The following is a 24,744-nucleotide window of genomic DNA, read 5'->3' on the forward strand; positions in this document are numbered from 1 at the left end:
CAAACCACGACAATCACCAAATCCTCCGCTCTGATACCAAATATTAGATTCAAACTTGCTTACTCCTAGCTTTACGTCGAATCACGGGCACAGGCACACAAAATCACCTCCCTGTCGATCTCGGTGGTAGTTAGCTTTCTCATCTGAAAAATCTTACGTTGAAGCTCTTGCTTAGTAAATTTCCACCAAGGCCCAAAATTCCCTAGATGGATCTAGTATGCCACATGTCTTCATTTTAGGGTCCATCCTTAATGCATCATTTACCCCTCTCTTGGGATATCATTAAAACCATTTGCCCCTTGGCACATTTCATGCATTTAGGTCCCTTAGCCTTAGATCCACCTAGTCTAGTGCCATGTCACCCTCACCAAGGACCTTGACCTTGATTCCTTTTTGATCATTTACATGAAGCCCAAACAAATATAATACAAACATTGATCCTTAAAAGAAAAATGCCAACTGACCCTTCCGAGGTCATGTTACCTCGACTTGAGCGTAACACCTAACAAGGGCTATAGTAGCCCCTCTATAGTTGCAACATATGGGCAGACCACCAGGACATGGATAGTGGTCACAGTGAGAGGATGGTGTAGGCACCTCCCCTATATCAGTGGCCATCAGCCCCTACATTAGTGGGACTGGCTAAATCAAAGGAACCTCCTATGTGGGGGCCTTTGTGCTTACAACATCACTTAGGTCACACACTAGACATCTCATAGCACTAGGTGTGCTTCAACTACTTTTTTTTTTGGGTGAATCTTTGATTGATTATATTATATGAGTAGCAACCTCAAAATAAGGTGCTACAATTACATCAATTAAAAATTTCAGTATATGCCAAAAAGACCTCATGATCTATGCAGCAGGTCTGCAAGCAATCAAAGAAAGATTGCTGCAGAGAACGCCTAAAAAAGCCAAATAGAGAGAAAGTAGGATCACGAAAGACTTTAAAATTCCTATATGTCCATAAAGTCCATAGTGCCCAATAGCGAACCCAAACGAAGAAAAGATGAAACTCCGGTCTAGATGGATGAAACCCAAATAGCCAGAAGAACTTCTTGAACGGAACAGATGGGAATCTTGCTCGCAGGTGTTGTCGAAGTAGATTAAAAAACTCACGATCTCACGAGAGCACGGACAATGCTAAAACAAGTGAGACACAGTCTCCGAAGAAGCAGAACATCTATGGCAAAGTGCAGGAGCAATGTGTCGATGAGCTAATAGCTGTCCAGATGGAAACACTCCCAAAAGAACTCGCCAAAAGAAAACCTGTTGCCGAAGCGGTACTTTATAGGCCCAAAGTTGCTGTAATCTTTTCCTCCACCACTTGGCTGGGCGATGCATTTGCCAAACAGAATCACCTCTCTTTGAAACCCAAGGTTGAGGCAAAAGGATTTTATACAATGCACAAAGGGCGAAAGCATAGAAGTAATTTGTTGCCACAAAGGAGGATAATGAGAGCCCAATCCATATGTAGTGGCTGTTAGAGAAAAGGGGAGCACAGTACCAGCATCATCTATAACATCAGCAATCGAGGTGATGCCTTTAAACGAGACAAAGTATGAATGTCGAGGTTCCTGTAAAGCCAAGGGAGGTTGAAAGACTTTCGACCAATGAATGCTTTCAGCTCTCAAAGAATTCCCGAGCAAAGATTGCCGTCCATTCCATTCCAGATGAGAAAGAACATGCTTCTAGTCAAGAAGCAAGCGGGAGACAAAAGGGCATCCAGGCAAAGTGCCATCAGCGCAGCCAAAAAAGAAATCCCAGTGATCGAGTTGCCAATGACCAAATGCAGAAATACCGATATGAGTGACCAGAGTCCTAATCATAAGAGCCCAAGGCTGATCACCTTGCAGAAATTTCAAGAATATGCACACGAATATCCGTGATGTACAATCCACCATGCATCTTGGGAGAACAAATGTGATGCATCGAAAGCAGCCCGAGACTTTTTCTGCCATGTTTGGATTACCAGAAGCGTTCCATAAAGACAGACATGAAAGATGTAAGATCTGCCTTAGTGAACATGATCAATGGCAAGTAAAATTGAATATATGCCACAAGGATGGACTGCACTATTCGAAGACGAACGTGCAAAGGCCAGGTTGCCAGTTTCCAATACTCAAGCTTTTTCCGAAGCTTAGCCAAAACCCAATCAGTTCGTTGTCGGCGAGTGAGTTCCCACCCCAAAGGGTAACCAAGATGACGAACAAACTGAGTGGGTGGAATGATATCCCCGGGCCATAATAGACTATGCTAGTCTTTGGAATGCAAAGGGAGCAGCTTAGGCTTTTGAAAATTAACATGAAGAGCAGCTGCCAAACCATAAATAGAGAGGACATGCATCAAGGCACCAAGATCATGGGGCGTATTCTTCGGGGTAAAGAAAGAATCATCAGCATAAGCTTGAGCAACCATGTTGCGATTAGCATCCAATTCCAAGCCATGAAGTGATCCTGTAGCCACAAGATGATCAATATATTGCAGCATAGGCATATGTTGAAAGAGCATGTATAATCATGGACAGATCAGTCTGAGTATTTTTTTGGGTAAAGAATGAATGATCAGCATATGCTTGAGCGATGATGCTATGATTGCTAGGAATCTCCAAACCGTGCAACTGGTCAGTGTCCAAAAGGTGGTCCAGATATTGAAGCATTGGATGAGTGGCTATGGCAAAAAGTAAAGTACTTAGGGGACATCCTTGCCTAACAGAACAACCAAGAGTCCAGGATGTAGAAATATCCCCTGAAAGTATGCAGGCAGCTTTACTATCTTGATATAGCCAAGTGATAACTTGCTGCATTTTTGTGCCAAATCCCAATGCGTGCATAGTCGATGAAATAAAATCCCACTTAACAGTATCAAAGGCTTTTGCAATATCAACTTGCAATAACAAAACATCCTGCTGCGTGTATTTGGCATATTCAATTCCAACATAGGCATTAGCAATGTTATCTGTGATATGCCTACGCGGGACAAAGCCATATTGGGCAGGATGCAACCCATCATGTAAAAACCCCTTTAGCCGATCGACAATCATTTTAGTAGTGACTTTGTAAATGACTGGCATAAGGGTGATAGGTCTCTAGTCTGCCAAAGATTCACAAATTTGCTTTTTTGGAAGGAGTTTAACAAGACCTCTCTTCCATGTGTCTGGCATTTTCTCATTTTGCCATAGCAATGGCATACAGTAAAGCACTGAGAGGGCATTCCTGGCGGACCGAACAACGAATAGTCCACTCATCAGAGATATCCCCAGAGATAATGGAAGCCACATTGCTATCTCTATAAAGCCAGTAAATAACCTGCTGCATTTTTTGTCCAAACCCCAAAGCTCGCATAGTTTGCGAGATGAAATCCCATTGAACTGTGTCAAGGCTTTTGCAATATCTACCTGCAAGAGTAGAACATCTTGCTGCGTGTCTTTGGCATATTCAATCCCAATATAAGCATTGGCAATGTTATCTGTGATATGGCGACGTGGAACAAAGCCATATTGGGAGGGATGCAACCCATCATGCAAATAACCTTTAATCCGATCAACCACCATTTTGGCAATGATCTTGTAAATGACTGGCATGAGCATGATTGGCCTCCAATCACCTAGTGGATCACATAGCTGCTTTTTTGGAATTAGCTTCAGAAGACCCTTTTTCCATGACAAAGGCATTTGCTGATTTTGCCATGCTGTATTTACCATTTGCAGCAAGGTGAATTTAAGATCCCAGAATGCAAGAAAAAATTCAATAGTGAGACCATGCCATCCTGGAGATTTCCATTTGCCACAGGCTCTTAGTGCATCAGACAATTCCCTTGCAGTGAAGGGATGTTCAAGTTCCAAAGCCTGAGCATTAGACAGAATTGGATGAATAAGGAGCTGACGTGCAGACACGACCCGAGGAGAAAGAGTATCCAGATGCCCAAAATGAGTGGAGAAGTGCTGCACACATAAATCGGCAAGCTTTAAACGAGATGTTGACCAAGAACCATCAGGCATCCGGATCCGACATATATTGGCAGCCTGTCTTTTGTAGTGTAAACTCTTGAAAAATTGCTTGGAAGAGCAGCCTTTATCCAAAAATGCCCGTTGTCTGGATCAAGTTTCCCATTTAGCAAGCTTTCTGTGATCATTAGATTGAAGAGAGAATTGAGCCTGACATAAGAGCATGCTTTCCTATGAAGACAAAGGGCGAAGATGAGCAAGCTCAGTCAAACTCTGACATGTAATTTGGCATGTGCTACAGTCTCCCTTATGGCTTGCATATAGGATTTGCCATAATCTTGAATAACTGCTTGCATCCGAGCAACAAAAGCCTGCTAGGCATAATCCAAACCAATGCGTATCTGACGAGAGAGAGGCTGAATAGCATCAGAGACCAAGGCTTTAAAGTCAGCATGCTCCAGATAACTATTATTAATCAGCAAAAGCCTTCGGCAAGGCAATCTGTCAGCGGGAAATTCATGTAAGGAAAGCCTCAACCAAAGAGGAGCATGATCCGAATGTGTGAAAGCATGATCAACCCAAATTTGACAAGTAAAGGCATCACAATGCTGTGGATCAATCTGATACCATCTGTCCAAGCGTGCCCGAGCATTATGCTGAAAGGTATAATTCGGAAGCATGGGCTGTAATTCCTTCCAGAGATCAACTAGGCGCAACTGAAGCAAAAAATCAGACCATGCCTGTGTTTCAGAAGCCAACATATGAGTGTGGCTTGAGGTGTTGTCACCCGATTGAGGGGCATTATTAAAGTCACCACAAATGAAGGCATGTTGTTGCCATGGATAAGTATGCATGGCAGCCCAGATCAAAGCTCTATTACGAGAAGACTGGGGGGCATAAACCGATGTAAATTCAAAAATTTCCCCTTGAACAAGGCATTGAACAATAATTTATCTACCATGGCGATCATTGAGAGCCACAACAGGGTGAAGGTCGTGCTTTACCAAAAAAGCCACACCAGAAAAGGAGTGCTCTCTAGCATAGAAGATATCATAACGAGCAAAATGGCCTATTTGACCAGCATACATATGCTGATTATGCTCTTGCAAAGCAATTATATCAGGCTGCAATTGCCTGATATACATCCAGACCAGTTTCCATTTGCGATCATCACACATTCCCTGTACATTGAGGGTAACACACTTCAGATGATCAAGCATGTTTACAGTTATGGGACAGGTATGTACAGCAACTAACGGGCCGTCTACGTCTGCATTTCCACCTCAATGTCTGGGCCTCTGCCCTGGGATGAAGCATTAGCCTGAGGAGAGGACAAAAGTGCAGCAACTTCTTCTTCAGGAAACAAGGTCCGATTTGAAGTCACAACAGCCCAGGTCAAGCCAACACTAGAGTTTTCAGCAGGTGTTTTCCCATGAGAGGATGCACCACTCCAAGTCCGAGAAGGCAAAGTTCGCCTGGGGGAGATCACTTTGCAAGGAGTTTACCATCCATCAGTCAAAAACTTTTCCCCCTTCCCCTGAGGTGGAGAGGACAAAGGCACAGGAAAAGAAGCATTACCATGTGAGACAGCCGGGGTTTTGCCTTTGTCTTGAACAGAGAAAAACTGTTTGACCCCTTTGTTTTTGACCACAGAAGAGGCATTTGCATTCTTATTCAAAGGCTGAACCATTTCAGCTTGCACTGGCATCCGTGGAGCTCGGGAAGGACATTGTGAAGCCATTTGCCCAGATTGCTTGCATTCAAAGGAAACACCTGCAAACAGCCCCCACTTGAGCTTGTGAAAGGCACTCCTCATGGAAACATTATTCATAGTAACCGAGTATGAAGCTGGAGTGGGATGATGTGTATCCCACAAAATGCAGAAGCGATTCGAATTTCCATTGGGTCGCGGTGGACATACCACCTTATCGAGGGAAGCTGCAATTTTAGGTAGAAGAGAAGACAAGCATTGAGGAAAATCCACAACCTCTACCCAAATAGGGCAACGATGCTAAATCAATGTGTGATAATCCCGGGTGGGAGACCAAGGCAGAATATGGACCATCTGCTGACCATAGAAAAGAGGAGAGTGCTCCAGCAAAACCTGACGGTGCTCCTCATCAGCCATGATGATCTCAAAAAAGCCCCTCGCTGCATAATGAAATTGGATCAAAGCCTGAAAATCCCTTGTGGGAGATCATGGCAAAACGTGCACCATTTGCTGCCCAAAAAAGAGTGGCGAATGTTCCAAAAGCATTTGCCTGTGAATCTCATCTACCATAATGACCTCAAAAAAACCTCTGGCTGCATAGTGTACCTTCCGAATAAACGAGCCAGCCAGTGTGCGGGTCAACCAATTGCCTACCTCTGCAGCAGGTGGCATTCGACCTGGGAAAAATAAAATAACTGCATTTTTGGCATATTCTGTAACTGGATCCACAATTTCATCCACTTCAACCATAAGACCAACTGATGTAACAGAGTCTTTCCACACTTTCCTTGTGTTTGCAAATCCTTCATGCATGACATCATAAACCAGTTGTGCTTCAACAGAATCATGCACTGGGCCATGCCGACCCTCAGCCTGCTTTTGCTTTTTGCATTGAACCGATCGATCCTTTTGAAAAGTTTTTTCATAAGAGTATTCAGCCATGTCTTTTGAAGAAAATGGAACCCAAAAAGGGGGTTACTTGTAAAGTGATAATAGAGAAAAAACAGTCCCAAAAAACAGCCCACAAAGAAGAAGAAAATAGTGTATTTGCAAGGAGAAGAAGGGGAAAGAGAGATTTAGGGATTTAGAGAGAAGAAAATACAAGTGCTGTAGAAGAAAAAGAGAAAAAAACCAGTAAAAGTTCCAAGATGAACTATATTTCAGAAAAAGAAGGGAGATTCTAGTGATGGAAAGAGTACACAGGACCCAGAAACCAAATAGGAGAGAAAGGGGACGAGAGAGCCCTCGGAACCAGCGTATAGATGCAGTCTGTGAGCAAAACCCTGCACAAAAGCGACCCAGGAGCAGGGAATCAACTGGCAGCAGCAGCCTGAGTAGGGTGGGACAGGCCGTACAGGTCCGTACACCTGTACGTAAACTGTACGGAGCCATGGCGGGCTGGATGGCAGGTAATTAATGCCCCAAAACACCGTTTTTTTTACTCTGATATGGCGCAGCTGAGGCAAACAGGCTGGTCACGAAATAAACATTCAAAGGCCTATCTTTCTCTTCACAATCACGGGCATAGGCACATATTTTCCTCCCAGCCAACTTTGATGGTAGCAAGCTTACGGAATCTCCATTTTTTTACGTAAAAGCTCCTGCTTGCAAAATCCCAACGAGCCCCAATTCTCTAGATGGATCTAGTATGCCCCATGTCTACATTTTAGGGTAGCTCCTAAATGCATCATTTACCCCTCTCTTGCGATATCATTGAAATCATTTGCCCCTTGGCACATTTAATGCGATTATACCCCTTAGCCTTAGATCGACCTAGTCTAGTGCCATATCACCCTCACCAAGGGCCTTGACTTTGATTCCTTTCTGATCATTTATGTAAAGCCCAAACAAATATAATACAAACATTGATCCTTTAAAGGAAAATGTTGACTGACCTTCCAAGGTCATGTTGCCCCAACTTGAGCATAACATTCCTTCCCTCTTCAAGCATCAGTGTCCTTGATGATAAAGTTTGGGAACACTGTCCGTAACTGGTATACGGATTCCCAAGTAGCTTCTGATAGAGGTAAACCATGCCATGCAACCAACACTGTGGGTATCTTCTGATTGCGTACTTGCATTGTTCCTCGGTCCAGGATTCTTGTTGGTTTGCGGCTTGCATTATCCTCTATCTCTTGAAACAAAACAATACCCTCGATTAGTGAGTCACTTGTATGTAAAAATTTCTTTAAACGAGAAACATGAAACAGTGGGTGCACCTTACAACGCTGTGGTAATTTTAATTTGTAGGCTACATTGCCTATTCTTTTTAGAATTAACCACGGCCCATAATATCGGAGGGATAACTTAGCACACTCTCCTGCAGTCAAAGACTTTGAGTGCGAAGGAATTCTGAGAAAAACTTTTTCTCCTTAAACCCTCTAACGGATTTGTTTTCATCCACATACACCTTAGCTCTATCCATAGCTTGGCGGATGTTAGCTCTCGCAAGTGCTAGCATCTCCCACATCTGAACCGCAAAGTTCACGGCACTAGGCACTTTTTGAGGTACTCCAACTGTTGTTGGATTCGCTGGTCTATAACCACAGTTCAGCAGCTCAAATGGATTGAACCTTGTAGAGGAATGTTTTCTATCATTGTAGGAAAATTCTAACAATGGCAACCTCTTGTCCCATGTATGTTGCCTCAATGACATATGCTCTAAGCATATCTTCTAAAATTTGGTTGATCCTTTCCGTCTGACCATCCATTTCTGGATGATCCCCACTACTCATTCCCAACTCAGTCCTTAGTGTCTCAAACATTGCAGTCCAAAAATGGCTGGTAAATTTGACATCCCTTTCTGACACTATGGATTTGGGTAATCCATGCAAATGAAATATATGTTTAATAAACAAATCTGCCACTTACGAGGCACTAACAGGCTCTCTAGTTGGAATGAAGTGAGCCATCTTGGTAAGACGATCAACTATCACGAGGATAGAATCATATCCACCTAGTGTCATAGGCAGACCTACAATAAAGTTCATGGAAATGCTCTCCCACCTACCTAGTGGTATTTCCAAAGGTTGTAAAAGTCTGGGTGGCTTCACCCGTTCTGCCTTACTTACCTGGCATGAAAAACATGATGTCACATATTCATGAATATGTTTTTTCATCTTTGGCCAAAAGAAATCTCACTTCACGAGATCATGTCTTCTCGACTCGTGGATGTCCCGCACATGGGCTATCATGGCATTGTTGAATGACTCTCTGCCTAAGATCATTCTGATTAGGTACTACTACCTTGCCATTTCTTTTTAGCATACCATCTCTTATGGTATATCTTGCATAAGTTTGGTTCTTTTTGGATGCCAGGTCATCCTTTTCCCCGGTTTTGAATACATGAGCCTTAGAACAAAGGCTCTGGACGAACTCGTCCACCTTTTGAGTTTCTTTAATCTCGGTCATTAGAGCACTCTCTAATTTCGTGAAACTCATATTATGCATAATGCGTTACAACGCATCAGCAACTTTATTTTCCTTTTCTCTTCGGTACTGAATTGTCTAGTTAAACTCCTGCATGAGTTCTGTCTACCTAGCTTGGCAGCCTCTCAAGTTAGGTTGTTTACAAAAATGTTTCAGAGTATCACGATCAACATCAATATAAAACTTTGACCCATACAAATAATTTCTCCATGTTTCCAGAGCATGGATAACAGCATACAACTCTAATTCATGAGTTGGCCAATTTCGTTGAGAGGGAGTGTATCCATAGGGTAGAATCTTCAGCTAAGAGGGCTTGGCAAAAGACGCAAGGGATGGAGAGAACAGAGCTAAGCTATTTTTGAAGAGGAAGGAAGAAGAAAGCTTCTAAAGGAGGTGATGGAGAAGATGATGAGGTGGCACTACCAAAGTGAGTTCTCCAAAGCCTACGAGCTCTAATACCAAATGTAGAAGAATGTGGGATAGAATAGTTGCATCATGGCACAAAGAGAGAGCTCAAGTGAGGCAAAATCCATTGTATTAGAATGAAGGAACATCCTGCATTATATAGAGTGAGAGGATGGTGTAGGCACCTCTCCTATATTAGTGGCAATCAGCCCCTACATGAGTGGGATTGGCCTAAATCAAAGGAACACACACACACACACACACACACACACACACACATACACACATGCGACTCTCCTAGATGCACACATGCACCTTAGAGCAAGCCCTTGATCACACTTATCCCAATAGGTTGACCTTCAAATCATGAGACGCACAAAAAAACTGTAGTGCATCAAGGTGTCTCTGGAGCCCCTCTGTTGAGGAAGACAAAAGTGTCACGTCATCTACACACAACAATATCTGGATCAGCGTGTCAGCAAGAGAGCATCCACCCCCCCTCCCTGTGTTTGCAACATTGTCTCTAGCTCATCAATGTAGAGGCTAAACAGAGTAGGTGATAAAGGACACTCTTGTTTGATTCCAATAGTACTCATGATCTCGTGTGTCCAGCTAGACCCTACTCAGACTCTGCCTGAGACTCTTTCGCAAAGTGCCATGACAACCCAAATGATCTCTTGCTCATAACCCAAATCTTATAAGTGTCGGAGGAGGCGGGTTCTCGAACATGTGTCATGCTTTGCGAAAATTCACAAAGGAATAGTAAACCATCTGCTTCTGTGCCCTCGCCTCCTCGATGATACACCTAAGTGTGAGAATGTGATCCATGGTTCCATGATCACGTTGGTTGTCCTGCTACTCTAAGTCCTCGACACTGTGCAAATCGACTGACCTCAAAATCAAGCACTGATGCATAAATCTTGGACATGACATGTCCAATCACAATGGTCCTGTAATTCTCCGGGCTCATGGGATCCCTTGCCTTGTGGATGGATGAAATAGCATCAATAGTCCAGGTGCGTGGAAACCCCAAACAAATAGCTTCATAAAGGAGCTTTGCTAAGACTGGGGTTGGGAGGTTAATTCCATATGCAATGAACTTAGTGCATAGCCCCTCATGATCCTTCGCTCGGCCATTATGAAGTTTCATTACAGCATTCTTCATTTCCCCCTTAGTGAAGAGGGGCGTGGCATATGTGAGAGGTCAGGAATTGTATGATTTGTGATGTCATATAGTGTGCGTGCATAGTTATACCAAACTTGAGTGTCAGTGAGTGGTGAGGGGGACCGTCCCTCTAGAAATCTCTGCCAAAAGTCCTTAGAGTTGTTACTAAACAAAATATTCAGTAAGTACCTCCTTGTTTTGACAAACAAAATCTAGTTTCTTTCTACGTATCAGTTGACGATACTCGCGTAGCGTCTTTGGTTTGCTTGGAAGATTGTTTTTGGTTTCGAATCTGACTAACGACGTAAAGCCTTACACTCATCATCGTACCAACTATTACGAGGTACGGTCCCAGGTGGTGGTGGGCGGATGGAGTGAGTGGTGTGAGGGAAAGCGTGAAGGGCATCCTCGTGTAGTGAGCAGATGATCAGCAATTTTGCTTGGGTATGCATCACAAGCCTGTTCGGTGTACTCTTACCACCATGCTGCTTCCATTTCAGCCTGCCCCCTGTTTATTTACCTGTTTATTTACTGACCATTCTCTCATGGATTGGAGATTTGATATCAAAGCATTCCGGATTATTCTACTTTCTCTTTTGCGGATCTTACTGCCACGAAAGCTTACCAGCTTCTTCTCCCACAGCCATGGATTCACCTCCTCATGCAAGGGTTAACTTTATGGTGATGCCACCAGAAGACTTCACCCTTACACCTCCTCACATTGTGCTGCAGTTGTATGCTTTCATAGTAGTGAGTGGTTGGCATTCCATTGCAGCAATTCATTGAGTATGTGTGTATGTATGTGTGTGTGTGTGTGGGAGATCTTCCTCAGTCATGCCTGGAAATAGTTTTTCTTTGCTTTTGATTTCCTGTGTTGAGGCTCTCTGCTTTTTTGAGACCCTCATGTAAATTTTGCTGATAATATAATCATGGATTTACCAAAAAAAAAAAAAAGTGTGTGTGTGTGTGTGGGAGACGAGAGCGACGGACGTACGGTGAGCGTCGATCGTGTTTGCTGATCAGCGTCGTCCATCAGTGTTTGGCGCCCGTCTCTTTGTCCGTACCATCGTACGGCCGTCGTACGGTACCCGTACGACGTTTGCGTCAGCTTGCCTTACCATCGCTGCTCCGTTTGACCCTGCACGTCAGTTCTTACCTGCAGTCTTCCTTCCCAAAGACCATACAGTCCGTCCGTACTTTCCCGTTTAATTATTCCGTACAGTCCTTTAACTCTTCCGTACAGACTGTCCGTTGTCCCGTACAGCCCGTCGGTGATCCCGTATAGTTTCTCAGTCCTTTCCTGTAATCTCTCAATCTGTCGGTACAGTGCTTCATCCCAGCGTCCGTACAGCCTGCGAGCCTTTCTTCGTGCCCTGTCCGAATCTCCCTGTTTGATATCTGTTAAATCCCTTAGCCTCCATGGCAGAAGCAAATAAGTACTATGTCAAGAGAGCCCTCTCTCCTGAACCCAAAAGACAATTAAGGGAAGCCTCCTCTCCCATAGCTCTTTCTTCTGAAGATGCTTCTTATGTGTTTGATATGCTGAATGATGATTTTCAACAAAGCAGAAGGGAATGGATTCAACCTGCTCCGGAACTCACTTACAAAATGAAGCTGCCATCTCTTGTGCAACCTTTGAAGAAGCTCTCCCAAACTGCAGTTATCATCTTTTTCCCAGGCGAAATTCCCTCTGCTAATGATGTGGGACAATGGGTGAATTCTCTCCTAGGTGGATGCTTTGTAGAAGGAGTCTATTTTGCCTCCCGAGGATTTTATGAAGTTCATCTTTTGGATGCTTTGACAAAACAAAAGATGCTGGAAATGTCTCCGTTATTTTTTGGTCGCCAGATGGTGCATATCATGCCCTGGTCCCCCAATAAGGACTATCAGAACCTCATCAAGCATCATTGCCCTGTATGGGTTGAAGTGGTTGATTTTCCAGATTATATGAGAACAGAGCTTCGAGGTTTAGCTATGACATTGGGACAAGTGATCTGTCCCCCTCGTCCAACAGGTAATAAAAATCGTTTTTGCATATTATGGGATACTGATAGACCGACCCCTTCTTCCATTGCAGTTGAGATTGAGGGTGTTAATTTGGGCAAGAAATATTTCATCTTAAAATGGGGCATTTTTGCTGGAGCTTGTTTTTCTTGTCACAAATTTGGGCATCTTGCTTCAGAGTGTCCTTCTATCCTTCATCCACCTCCTCCAGCTGCTATTCCTCTGCCATCTAATAAAGGAGGTCAGAAGACATATGTGGAAAAGATTGAAGCTAAAGGACCAAAGCCTTCAGTTCATACAGGGAGCCAGGCCAATTCAGCTCAAAATAAGGATAAAGGTAAAAGCAAGTTAGGAGAAAATATTTCATCTTCTCATGAGGGATGGCAGACTGCAAAGAAGACGGTGCCTCTCAAACAAAGACCTCTCCAATCTCGTAATTGGGATGCCTCTGCTCCTTCTCCAGGTCAATCTTCTACCTCTTCAAGCAGCCCCATCACAAAGGCTTGGGTCAATGCAGTCAAGAAGGGTCTTCCCCTTTGTGAAGAAGATGATATTATCAGGGAATTGGAAGCTGAGGGTCAGCAAGACCCTATGGCAATGGCAGAGGCTTGAGGCCTCCCGCTCTTTTGGAGGACCGATCATTCTCTTGTATATATTTTCATGAGTGCTTCTCTTAAATGTTTTTCCTATAATATACAGGGCCTCTGCAACCAGAATAAATGGAGGCTTCTCTGGCATTATATAAATACAACTCATCCGGATGTTGTATGTCTCCAAGAGCATAATCAGCATTTTTTTGCTGGACAGCATGGATTTTTTTCAGGATATGATATATTCTATTCAGGATCGGAACAATTCTCTGGGCTGTGCATTTTAGCCAGACATGATCTGCAACCCTTGATAGCATATAATGATCTAGGTGGACGATGGATGATTATTCAATGTATGATCAATGGAGAGATTTTTGAAATAGGATCTTTGTATGCCTCTCAAAATTCAGCTTCCAGAGCTCAAATGTGGAACTCCATAAAGCAATATCCTTGGTCCTCTAATCCTCTACTTTGTGGTGATTTCAACAATTCTCCTCACTGGAAGGACAATAACACGCATAAATCACATATGCTGCCCTCTGAAATCCAGCAATGGGAACACATGACATCATCACTTCGATTTGCAGATTTATGGACAGCAACTCATCCTTCAGTGATGGGATTTACATATCATCATAATGCTTTAACAGATTATTGGGCCAGGCTTGATAGATTTTATCTCATTCATGCTCAGCAATATGATGAATATACATGTCAGATGTGGACTGATTATTCACAACAACTATCTGATCACACTCCACTTTGGCTCACCCTTTCTTTTGGTATGCCTCTGGATGACTTGCAGCTCTCTTCAGTCAGAAATTTACAGGTTAATCAATTCTATATTTCTCATGAAAAATTTCAGCATATGATCAAACTGGCTTGCAGGCCATTGCTATCCCATGCTCAGGAGGATCTGGAATTTGCTTGGATCTCTTTCATAAATCGTATTCAAAATGTCATCAAGGAATATGGAAGATGGTACTTGGCAGAAACCAGACAGCATATCCAGTGGGCAAAATCATACAAGCAGTATCTTGTACAGATTAGTCATCAAAGATCTCTATCTGATTCTGAGCAGCATTTATTATCTTGTGCTTCCTCTATAATTGATGCCAATGACAAACGCAAGATGGCAGATTAGGGCCAGAGTTAAACCTATGCTAGATAAGGGCTGTTCCTCTAAATCCTTTTTCCGGAACTTACATGCACATAGGCAAAGCCAATCTATCATGAGGGTAAGGAAATCAGATGGTCTCTGGACCCAATCTCTCTCTCAGCTTGAAAAACAATGTCTGGATCACTTTCAGCTTCTTTATTCTCAGCCATCTTCTTCTGCACCTCAGGTTGCATTGGCTCGTAACAGATTTACTGAGCTTGTTTCTCCCATTGTCTCCCTGCAAAAAGCCTCAATGCTGGAAATGTCTTTTTCAGATGATGAATTGGAGGAAGCCCTTAAGCATTTGGGTAAACATAAATCCCCTGGCTGGGTTGGTCTGACGGTTGAATTTTTCGAAGTCTTTTGGCCAGAAATGAAGGGTCCAATTCTGCAGTTTATTAATGCAGCATGGCAGCACCATCATCTTCCCTCAGCTTGGAAGCATGATCTGGTTAGGCTTGTGCCCAAAAAAATTCTTTGTGAGACTATGGATGACTGGAGACCAATTACTTTGATGCCGGTGATATACAAACTGATTGCCAAAATGTTAGTACATCGGATAAAGGATATCCTTCATGATGGACTTCATCCCAGGCAATATGGTTTTGTTCCAAGACGGCACATACATGACAATATCACTAACACTCTTATTGCAATGGAATATGCTAAATATTTAGATCAAGATGTGTTGGTCATGCAGGTGGATGTGGCGAAGGCGTTTGATACAGTACAGTGGGATTATGTCTCTCAAATCATGCAAAAACTTGGTTTTGGGCCAAAGCTATCTAATGTCATATATTGGCTTTATTCAAATTCTACTGCACAATGCTTTATAGGGAAACATTTGTCTGAGTCTTGGACTCTCGAACGTTCGGTTCGACAAGGATGTCCTCTCAGTGCCTTGCTTTATGCCATCGCTTCACATCCTTTGCTTCTTTATATGGATCACATGGTTGATACTGGACAGCTAGAGGGGCTTCAGATTTCTGGTTCACGACCCTTCATAGCGCAGGCCTATGCAGATGATTCATTCTTCATGCTAAAGAACAGTCCATTGGAGATTCGCCTCTTGATGGATACCCTTTCAGATTTTGGGTTGGCAGCTGGTCTTAAAATTAATTTTCAGAAATCAAAACTCATGCCTCTCAAGCTTTGTGATTGGCATGCTATTCTGTGGCCAGACCAGATTATTCAACCGGAAAATATAGTTAGACATTTGGGTTATCCTATTGGCTGGAAAATCAGTAATAAGCAACAAATGTTGTGGGTGTTCAACAAAATTTAGGACAAATTACAATATTGGAAGATTTCCACATGGCCTCTGCATGTACGGCTTCGAATTGTCCAGTCTATTGTTCTAGCTTATGTCCAGTTCTACCTTCCTCTATTACATTGGTCATCTCGAGATCTCTCATCCTTTATGTCTCAAGCCATGGAGATTTTTTGGAAAACCAAGCTTCATAAAAAAGCTTTACGGTTGCTCAAAATGGACTTGCTTTGCTCACCCAGAATGCATGGTGGTTTGAATATAATAAACATCAAATATCATGTGTTGGCAAGAAAGATCACTATGCTCAAAACATTCTTTCAACAAGAGCAGCCTTGGTCTATTATGCTAGCAATTTTGTGTGGTCAGATGCGCACACAAGCTTATGGACATTGGATAGTAGATCCATCGGAAGTAGTACTTGAAAAATTTCAAGGTAAAATCCCTGGTTGTCCATTTTCTAATTCCTTGATTCAGGATTGGAAGCAAGTACTCTCTCACATCAAATGGTCTCCTCATCCTGCTTCTCTAGCATCATCACTCAGATTGGAGAGTATTCATTGGAGTGCTGTGTTTTCCTCTCCCCTTGCTGTTCAACAACCCATCAGAGCTTACAATCTTATGAAAATGGGTATTCGGTTCATTGATGACGTTGTAGATATGCAAGGAAATATTCTCCTTTTTCCAGCAGCATGTAGACAATACAACCTGGCAATGCATCATAGACCTATTTGGAAAGCTATTGCTGATCTCCTACTTCCTCTGGTTCCAATTCCGACATTAAATGGCAGTGACAGGCTTCAAGATTGGCACCTTCAGTCTTCAAGTTCAAGCATTTCTTCAAAGCCTTTGCAGTCATTGCAAAACAGGCTTATAGATTAATTTTACCTCCTCCTTGGATTGCCCATCATGCTAATTCTTTATGGCATCTGAACAAATCATTAGCCTGGTGGAAAGGAAGATTGCAAATGATATGGAAGTTGAAAATGCCATTGAAGCAAAGACTATTCTTATGGAGATGTATTGTTGGTATTCTCCCAGTGGGAGTGAAATTGGCTAAACGACGAATAGCTTCTCCTCTCTGTCCAAGATGTCACCTTGTATTGGAGAGTATTCCGCATCTATTGTGGTTTTGTTCATATTCCAGAGACCTTCTAGATAGAATCTCCTATTTTTTATCTCTCAGATTTCCAGCACACAGGTTCTACAGGTTTTTCTGGATGTATGGCAAACTATCAGCTTCTTTGTCACAATATTCTCTCTTCTTCCACTGGATCAGATATTGGGCCTTATGGACCCTCTGGCTGCAGCGCATCCAAGCATATCTGAATTCTCCTCTTCAGCATCCTTATGAGTTTTTCAGAGCCTCATTAAGGCAGTCTTTATATGATGCCTTACATGAGGAAGATTTGGATGTTTCTTGTATTCAACTTTTCTTTTACTGTTTCTGATGGATAGGGCTGTAGTTCTATTTTGAGCACGGCCTGGATGTAAATGAATGTTTTATAATATAAGTATCTTGGTTTTACAAAAAAAAAAAAGTGTGTATCTATCCTGCCTGTGCATGTGTGTGGAGGGCACTTCAGTCTAGAACGCTCCACCATCTTTTCTTTCAGTAGAAGGTAACCATATACATGTATTGTAAAATGTTGAACTCTACGGGATAGAATGAGACACCATAAATTCCCAAGTGGCTGAAAAAAAGATGTGTGTATTTGCATGATACAAATAAAGGACAGAACAGCGTTGCAATTTCCTGCTAGTTTCCAGCTCTTGAATATTATGTCTGGTTGAAGTTCTGAAATGCAATACAAGCATTCTCTCTGCAGGCATTGATTGGGGAACCCCGAAAGATCATTCAAAGAAACATTCAAGATGCACATGGAATTTTACAATGTGAATGCTGTGGTTCAAGAGATGGATCTCTATCAGCCTCCATGAGCGACTGCTCCATTTTGTAAGTTCTGAATCTGTCTGGCAGAAATGTTTGAAAGAAACGGAACATAGAGACAGCTTTAGTGTGTCTATGTCAGGTATTTGAAGAACCAAGCAGGAATTGGTGAGACTTATAATGTATGTGGGTTCAATACTGCCTAAGTGATGAGGCAATGATGTTGTGGTCTAGATGGTTAAGGAATGATCAAGTGCATGCTAAAACAGTCATGTATGTCCTTTCAATTTGAAAAATAGAGGCTTCTTATGAAGTGGCGAAAATCCAACTGCTCTATGACAAACGTCCCAAAGCAAGCAAATGTTCAATATGTTCACATAAAAAAGATATCATGTAAATCACATCTGAAATTATTTGGCCCGAACATCATGGTTTTCCCTTGTGGGTGACTGCCATGACTAAAACTGCACGGTATAATTCATTTGTACTTTTGCAGCTATCATGACCTATTTCATAGCAAAGTGTTACCTAATATCTCACTGCTTCATCCTCCTCCATAGATTGACCTTGACGATCTTCTCTTTGTGGTTAATGCTCTCCATGAGGACATGTAGAGTCACGAAATGATTTGGTACTATGTGCTTTGCAAAAATAAACAAGCTTTCCTGTTGTTTGTTTTTTAAATTGCCTTAGCCCATAAGTTATTTTTGCCTCTATGAATTATCCCAAATGGATTGCCATTTACAGAGCTGACCATTGTGGTTCCACAATTTCCTTGGTGGTTCTTATCTCCATTATAAAGTGGTCTGATCTAGGTTATTGTCCACTTGGCAACAATGCATGACCGAGTTGAACATGCCATAGATTTGCAAAGTTGTCATGCATGTTCCCTGTGATAGAAGCAACACAACAAAAAAGGTGCACTCATGAGTTGAAATTTTGAAATAATGACTGTACTTGCTGCATAGGTGCTGATCATGAGATAATCAATTCTGCTAGAGGGCTTTTGATGTTGTGCATCTTGAATTGCCTGTATTGCTGAATATTTTAGCTCTATTGTATATTTGTAGGTTGAAGCATCCACAAAGATGAGCAAGTGTGCCCCCATGTTCGTCATGTCCCCTTTATGATATGAAAACCTCTGCCTTCTCTTAGCTTCACTATGTATCATTCCTCCATCCAGCTTTGCTCTATTGTCAGGGCTTCTTGCTTGGTGTAGTCTTTCATGTCTCTCCTGATCTGCAAATATTGCCCAGCTGTGGAAAGGTTTACATGTTTTTATAAATATTGAATTGATTGGGTGCAACAGAGCAGGTGCCATGGATATTTTTTCTTCTCTTTTGAATTCTAATCAAATATGCTGAGTATTGGTCCTTGACCATTTTCGCTGGCTGTGTGTGTGTGAGAGAGAGAGATTATCGTCTTTGGGAGGTCTCATGGGCCTATGAGACAAAGTATATAACCAAAGCGAATACATCTCTGAGATTCAGAGAGTCGGAGAGTGCACAAGGCATTTCTGCTTGACGTTAATATCACACACACCTATTTCAGTCCTATTATAAAGTGGCTTTCATTACATCAGTTTAAGACTGAGAGTCTTTAGGTTTGTATTTGAAATCCTTTTTAGAGCTTGCCCATCTTGGTAGACAGCCCATGTACCTGTTTTACGTGCTTCCTTTACCTTAGTAAAGGAAGTTTAGTGTTCCTATGTTTAGTGTTACTTTAGTAAGTTTAGTGTTCCTTTGTTTGAGCTGGGTAGGAGTGGGCTCCTCGGATATCTTGATCTTTATACCCTTCAACTTGTGCGTTTGCCTGAGAATCTTAAGTCTCTCTGAAGTAGACCTGCAAGTATGTTCCCTTTTGAGTGATACAGCTTATATCATTTTCATCCCATTTGACCTGTGGTATTTCCTTCTTGAGCATGCGATGTTTTCTTCTTCTGTGTATCCCTCATCATCACCAAAGCATCCAAGGCAGCCACTTTGCAGTCCTCCAAGGCGTAGAACTCTTTTATTTTGTACTATGGCTTCTTGCTCCTTTACTTCTGTATAGAGATCTGCTTTATTGACTTTGTTGTTGGCATCAATAGCCATTTCTTGCTTGGCTGATCTCACTTGATTGGTAATGCTACATTGTATATGATCTCTTTCATGATTTCCTGCTTTCCATTACTCTCCATATCCTACAATTTGCCTAAGCTCCCTTACCTCTTGCTGCTTTAAGTAGTAAATTCGTTCCTGTGGATCCAAGATGATCCTCTGCGTATATATCTTTGCATAGAGCTTGGGTGTTGGTAGGGCTGCAATGGTTGAGTATGAGGGTTTGTTGATTGGAGTCGATGCGGCAAACATCTTCAATTCAGGAGTCTCCATGATGGCCTCTGTAAAACTCAATGTCCCTATGCTACAGCTACCTCCAAGTTGGGCTAGGGGTTCAGCCCAACCTATGATGGCTTATCCCTGAACTGAACTAAGAGCTTGAAGCATGGAACAGGAAGCTAGAGGTGAACTGAATTGTGACGAACTAGGAGCTGGTGGCGCAATCTAACTTGGGGGATGGGTGTCATGAAATGTTCGACCTACTACTGGATCTGCTGGGTGTCTATCTTCCCGCGATGTGACTACAATTGGGAGAAGCTGCTGGAGGTGCTTTGGCAAGAAGGCGCTTCTACTCTTGCTGTGGACGGCGTTGTGCGGCTCGACTAGGTTGTAGTAGGTGAGAGGGTTACCACACACTCTTTTTTAAATAGTGAAATCTTATATTTCTGTGTGGGAAACCTCAAAAAGAGGTAAAAACCCACCGATGAGTACAAGAAAAAAATTTACAAGTAAAGCCTTAGAACAAAAGTCATGAGGCAGCCAAGTAAAAAGTTACATATCAAGTTGGAGGAGGAACAAACACAACATCCTCCAGCTTCAAATTATTCTCTGTAAAAACTAATGCAGTGATGAAACCACACCATCAATAAAAACGTTGTTTTTCATCCTTGTGATTCTTCTTGATATAGGCTGGTACCTGAAATTTCTGAATCACAGGGTCAAAAACTTGTTGTAACATGGGATGAAAAGATTCCAGTAAAAAAGGAACTTCTGCATCCCGAACAGAAGAACTCTGGCACAGGCATCAGAGGCAAAGGAGCTAGATCAACATCTGTATCCTCGACGAAAGAGCTGCATCTGATAAAGCAGGACTTGGCATTTCAGCTTCACTTCGAGGATCAACCTGAGAAAGAGCATGTGTAGCATCTTGTATGATCTCCTTTGCAAGGGGCACATCCATATCTAGAGGAGGAGGAGGCTGATGATGCTCAACAGGAGTCGGATCCTGAACTTCTTTAGCAAGAGAAAGATTAACCTGTGGTTTTTCTACCTTCCTCCAGTAATGCTTCGGAGTAGTAAAAGAAGGCTTATCCAGTAAAGCCTTAGCAGAAACCGGAGGAGAAGGAAGAGTAAACTTTACTGCTGAAGAAGGAGTAGGAGTGGTCATGGAAGCCGAAGGGCAAGCACGTGCAAAATGACCAACTTGCCGGCACCGATAACATGTTGTAGGAAAGAGGCAAAATGCAGCCTGATGCGCATCGGATGAGCAAATCCCAAATCAAGATCCAGAGTAGAGGGATGGGCTGCATCATATCTCATAAAATACAAAGGCGAACATCCCGAGTAGCCTGCAAAAACTCCTGCCTCGGAACATGTAGAGGCCTCCCCAAAAAAGCTGCAAGAGTAGGAAGATGTTGAAGAAGAGGCAGAGGCAACACTTTGAGGGTAATAGACTGAGACACCAAAATGAGGCTTATTTTGAGTCAACAAGGCATGATCACCATAATGCACATCAACATAGTATTTTTCCTTTTCTCTTCTTCTTGCAATAACAGCCCCATAAGTTCCTGAAAAGTAAGTGGAACTGTACCACTCCTGGAAAATTCACAGAAGTATGAAAAGACAAATAAGTCTTTGGCAAAGATTTCAGAGCTGTAGATTTAAGTTGACTACCAGGTATAACTTCATTAGTGTTCCACAACTGTTCTCTAAGCGCTTGGATCTTACATATTCTCAAAGGTATCCCAAGCTTGCTTCAAGTCCTTGAGGAATGTCTATGAGGTATGATGAACCTCTTAACAAACAAGGAAATGAGTGACAAAGCTTGGGCATCTTTGGCATCCCATTTCTTTGATCCTGAGTAGGGGCAACAGATGCAACTGGCCTAACCTGTGCTTGTTGTCTATCACATGGATTACCTCCTTGCTGAGGTGTCCAAAGAGCAATGATTGCATCCCCTGGCCGGGAATCTTCACCTATAACAAACCGATAGCAACCAAAGGATTCTTTACCATAAGGTTCCACACGGAATTATTACTGCCAAGCAGTTTATCCTCCTAGCCAAATCTCCAAAATGTCTCTTGGATTTTGATTCTGATTTTGAGCCAATGCACAAATAATTCCAAAAATTCACATGCTGTGAGTCATACTGCAACAATAGAACACTTTTCCACAGGGCAATACCTCGCTAGGAAAATGCAACCTTTTTATATCACTTTTGAACTTAAAAAATGGACTGTGTAAATGGTACCAATGTAGAATCAAATGCGCTTGAAAAATTCACCGTCTGCAGGGCATCCAACATCTGCAGCAAATTGTAGCAGTTGCATAGTTTACAGGGCCTCAGCAAGCGTGCTACTTTGTCCAAAATGAGCGTGCAAAAGGTCGCAGGTGACCTCTACAGCTCCAAAATGCAGAACAGCTCTTGAAAACATCACAAGTTTGCTGAAAATGCATTGAGATGTTGCACTAGACAGGCACAGATGTGTAGACTGCTTCAGAGACCTGCAGAAACCCCGAAATCTGCATAAATCTGTAGAAATGCCCTCCAACAGCAGCATCTTTCGATATTCTGACAGCTTTGTACAGCTGTATGCAGTTCTAAAACCTATGAAAAGGCCTCCAACAGCAGCACAAATCAGATGCAATTGCATTGTGCCTCTGATTTAGAGGTGCTGCTGCCGTTTCGGAGGCATTTCTGCAGATTTCAAGGATTTTTCCCATAAATTCTGGCGCTGAAATCTGTGCAATACCTGTTTTCCAGCCCCTGCTACAACTTTGAGCTGTTTCTAGAGGTATTCATACTTTGTAAGCTGTTTTTTAACCCGCTTTTAGGTTTCGGGCCTGTGGCAGCTGTAAAGGAAACAGCCTCTGCAGGGTCGTGCTGCTGCAGAACTGCTCCAAATGGGCACAAGAGGTGGCACACATATTCATACAGCAGGTTGGAATTGGTGGCTGCTGAAAAACTCCTTTCCAGGCTGGGAATGGAGTGGGGAGTGCGGGGGCAGAGACATAGGTAGACTCTGATACTAAATGTGAGAAGTGGAGATGTGGAGCTCTGTTGAGTTGAAGCTGCAAGAAAGAAGTACAAAGGAGCTGTCAACATGACAAAAACTTAAAACCCTAGGTAAAGCCGAGTGTGAGTTAAAACTCACTCAACCACTAATTGTAGTTGGGGGTGAAACCTTAGAAGGAAAAGGTGCCCCTAGCCCTCCTAACTAATTAATACATTGGCCATTTCCTTAAATATTACAATATTTCCAACAAGAAACCGATGATATTGTTGCATATCTATATCTTCTAGAAGCAAAACTTGACAATTTCCCATGTCATGAAGTAAGCTTATTTGCAGAAGTATGTTTGTGAGTTCTGTTTAGCTTGCGATGTCATAAAGTAACCTTGTTTGCAGAATTATGTATGTGAGTTCTGTTTAGCTCCCTGTCTGTGCTCTCGCGGTCTTTAATTTATTATTTAGGTAATGGATCTGCAACTCGATGAAAATTTGCAATCATTCACAGGTTTTTTGTACTCTGCAGATTTAAGCTCTCACAACATCATGGTGACCAAGTCAATGTGTGTGATTTATTCCAATCCTTTGAGACTGTGGTATGCCATCCCAACATTAATCACACTTCAAAAAGAAAAGGACAGAAAATGCAAAAGGTTTTGCAATGCGACGTGGACAGAGCCTGCCTCCAGTATCCTTTTGGTGCAATTGAAGTATAGCCTTCATCTGCCCCCATTACGTTTAATAATTTCTCTGTCTTTATTGCTTTCAAGTCAGTAATAGACTGTCATGCATTCCCTAACCATTGAAAAACAGGGCCAGGTTCTGTAAAGCAGCTTCTGAGCTCCAACTAATAGGACTGTTTCGAATGCCAAGCAAGAAACGGTCTGACTTTGTACAGCTTGCTGTGTGATAGCATGGACGTGGAACAGCATTGTATCTTATCTATTTTGACAAGCAACTGATCTTGGAAGGCCAAAGCACTGCTCTTTAGAAGCTAATATGCATCATCTTTTGGAAATGAAAAGAACAGGAGAAATGAATGTCTTACAAGGAAAACGGGAACGAGTTACAAGAGCATAGACTTAAAAATCTTTTGCTGTTGCCAGAAGCAGTCTACAGCTGTGAAGGGTATCTCATGTCGCATCTTGCAGGTTTATTACGCATACATAGCTAACAACGTGGTGAGAGAATACGTACAGTTGGAATGACTGCCATTCAAACAGTACAAGTTTCATGATCTCTCCTTGAATAACTACATGACCTAACATGAGGCCCTAAAATTGAGCACTTGTAGCCTTTACAAAAGGACGACGATTATGCAAGAAAGAAGTAAACATGAATAATGTAGGATGTAAATCTCTCTTATGTAAAATCGAAATACCATGACCATCATAATGCAAGGATCACTTATTTGCGCATTCCTTGGTCGACTCTCCATGGGAGGTCTTAGCTAGCATTGCAGCATGGCATATTTGGAGAGACAGATGCACTGAGGCTTTGGAGGGTTCTCAGGTTCACCCTTCTCGGATCTTTGCCAATACTTGGATAGATACGGTACACACTCTGATGGCCATTTGGGCAACCATGCAAGGATCATCTCGAGCAGCCTCCTCCAGGAGAGCTACTTTTCTCAGAGATTGGAGACTCTTCTTTCTTTGTTGAGATTTTTACAGGGTTGAGTTGGCATTTTCAGCCTCAGTCTTGGTTTCTTTCTACCTCATTCCTCTGAGGTGTTTTTTATTACATGCTTAGCATGTTGTATTTTCGCATAGAGCTTGCTCTAGTGAGTTTCTTTCTTAATAGAAGTCTCTTTTTTGTTTAAAAAAAAAAGACCACTTACGAGAAATAC

At 42.4% G+C, this 24,744-nt stretch overlaps 1 protein-coding gene across 2 annotated transcripts in view; it reads left to right on the plus strand.

The window, feature by feature from the left end:
- ORC3 (origin recognition complex subunit 3) overlaps positions 1–24,472 on the plus strand; it is a 95,716-nt gene extending 71,244 nt beyond the window's left edge. Inside the window, exons 15-17 of one of the 2 annotated variants that reach the window (XM_087375043.1) lie at positions 17,506–17,633; positions 23,422–23,583; positions 23,709–24,472. In XM_087375043.1, the coding sequence (XP_087231169.1) occupies positions 17,506–17,633; positions 23,422–23,583; positions 23,709–23,805 (387 nt within the window). In that variant the 3' untranslated portion in view covers positions 23,806–24,472. The remainder of the gene's footprint in view (positions 1–17,505; positions 17,634–23,421; positions 23,584–23,708) is intronic. The other variant, XM_087375044.1, reaches the window with a different exon arrangement.
- Positions 24,473–24,744: the final 272 nt, after the last annotated feature.

This window comes from Dipteris shenzhenensis, chromosome 5 (assembly GCF_047967505.1).
Source record: "Dipteris shenzhenensis isolate YYH24624 ecotype China chromosome 5, Dip_SZ_1.0, whole genome shotgun sequence".
NCBI classification, from domain to species: Eukaryota; Viridiplantae; Streptophyta; class Polypodiopsida; order Gleicheniales; family Dipteridaceae; genus Dipteris; species Dipteris shenzhenensis.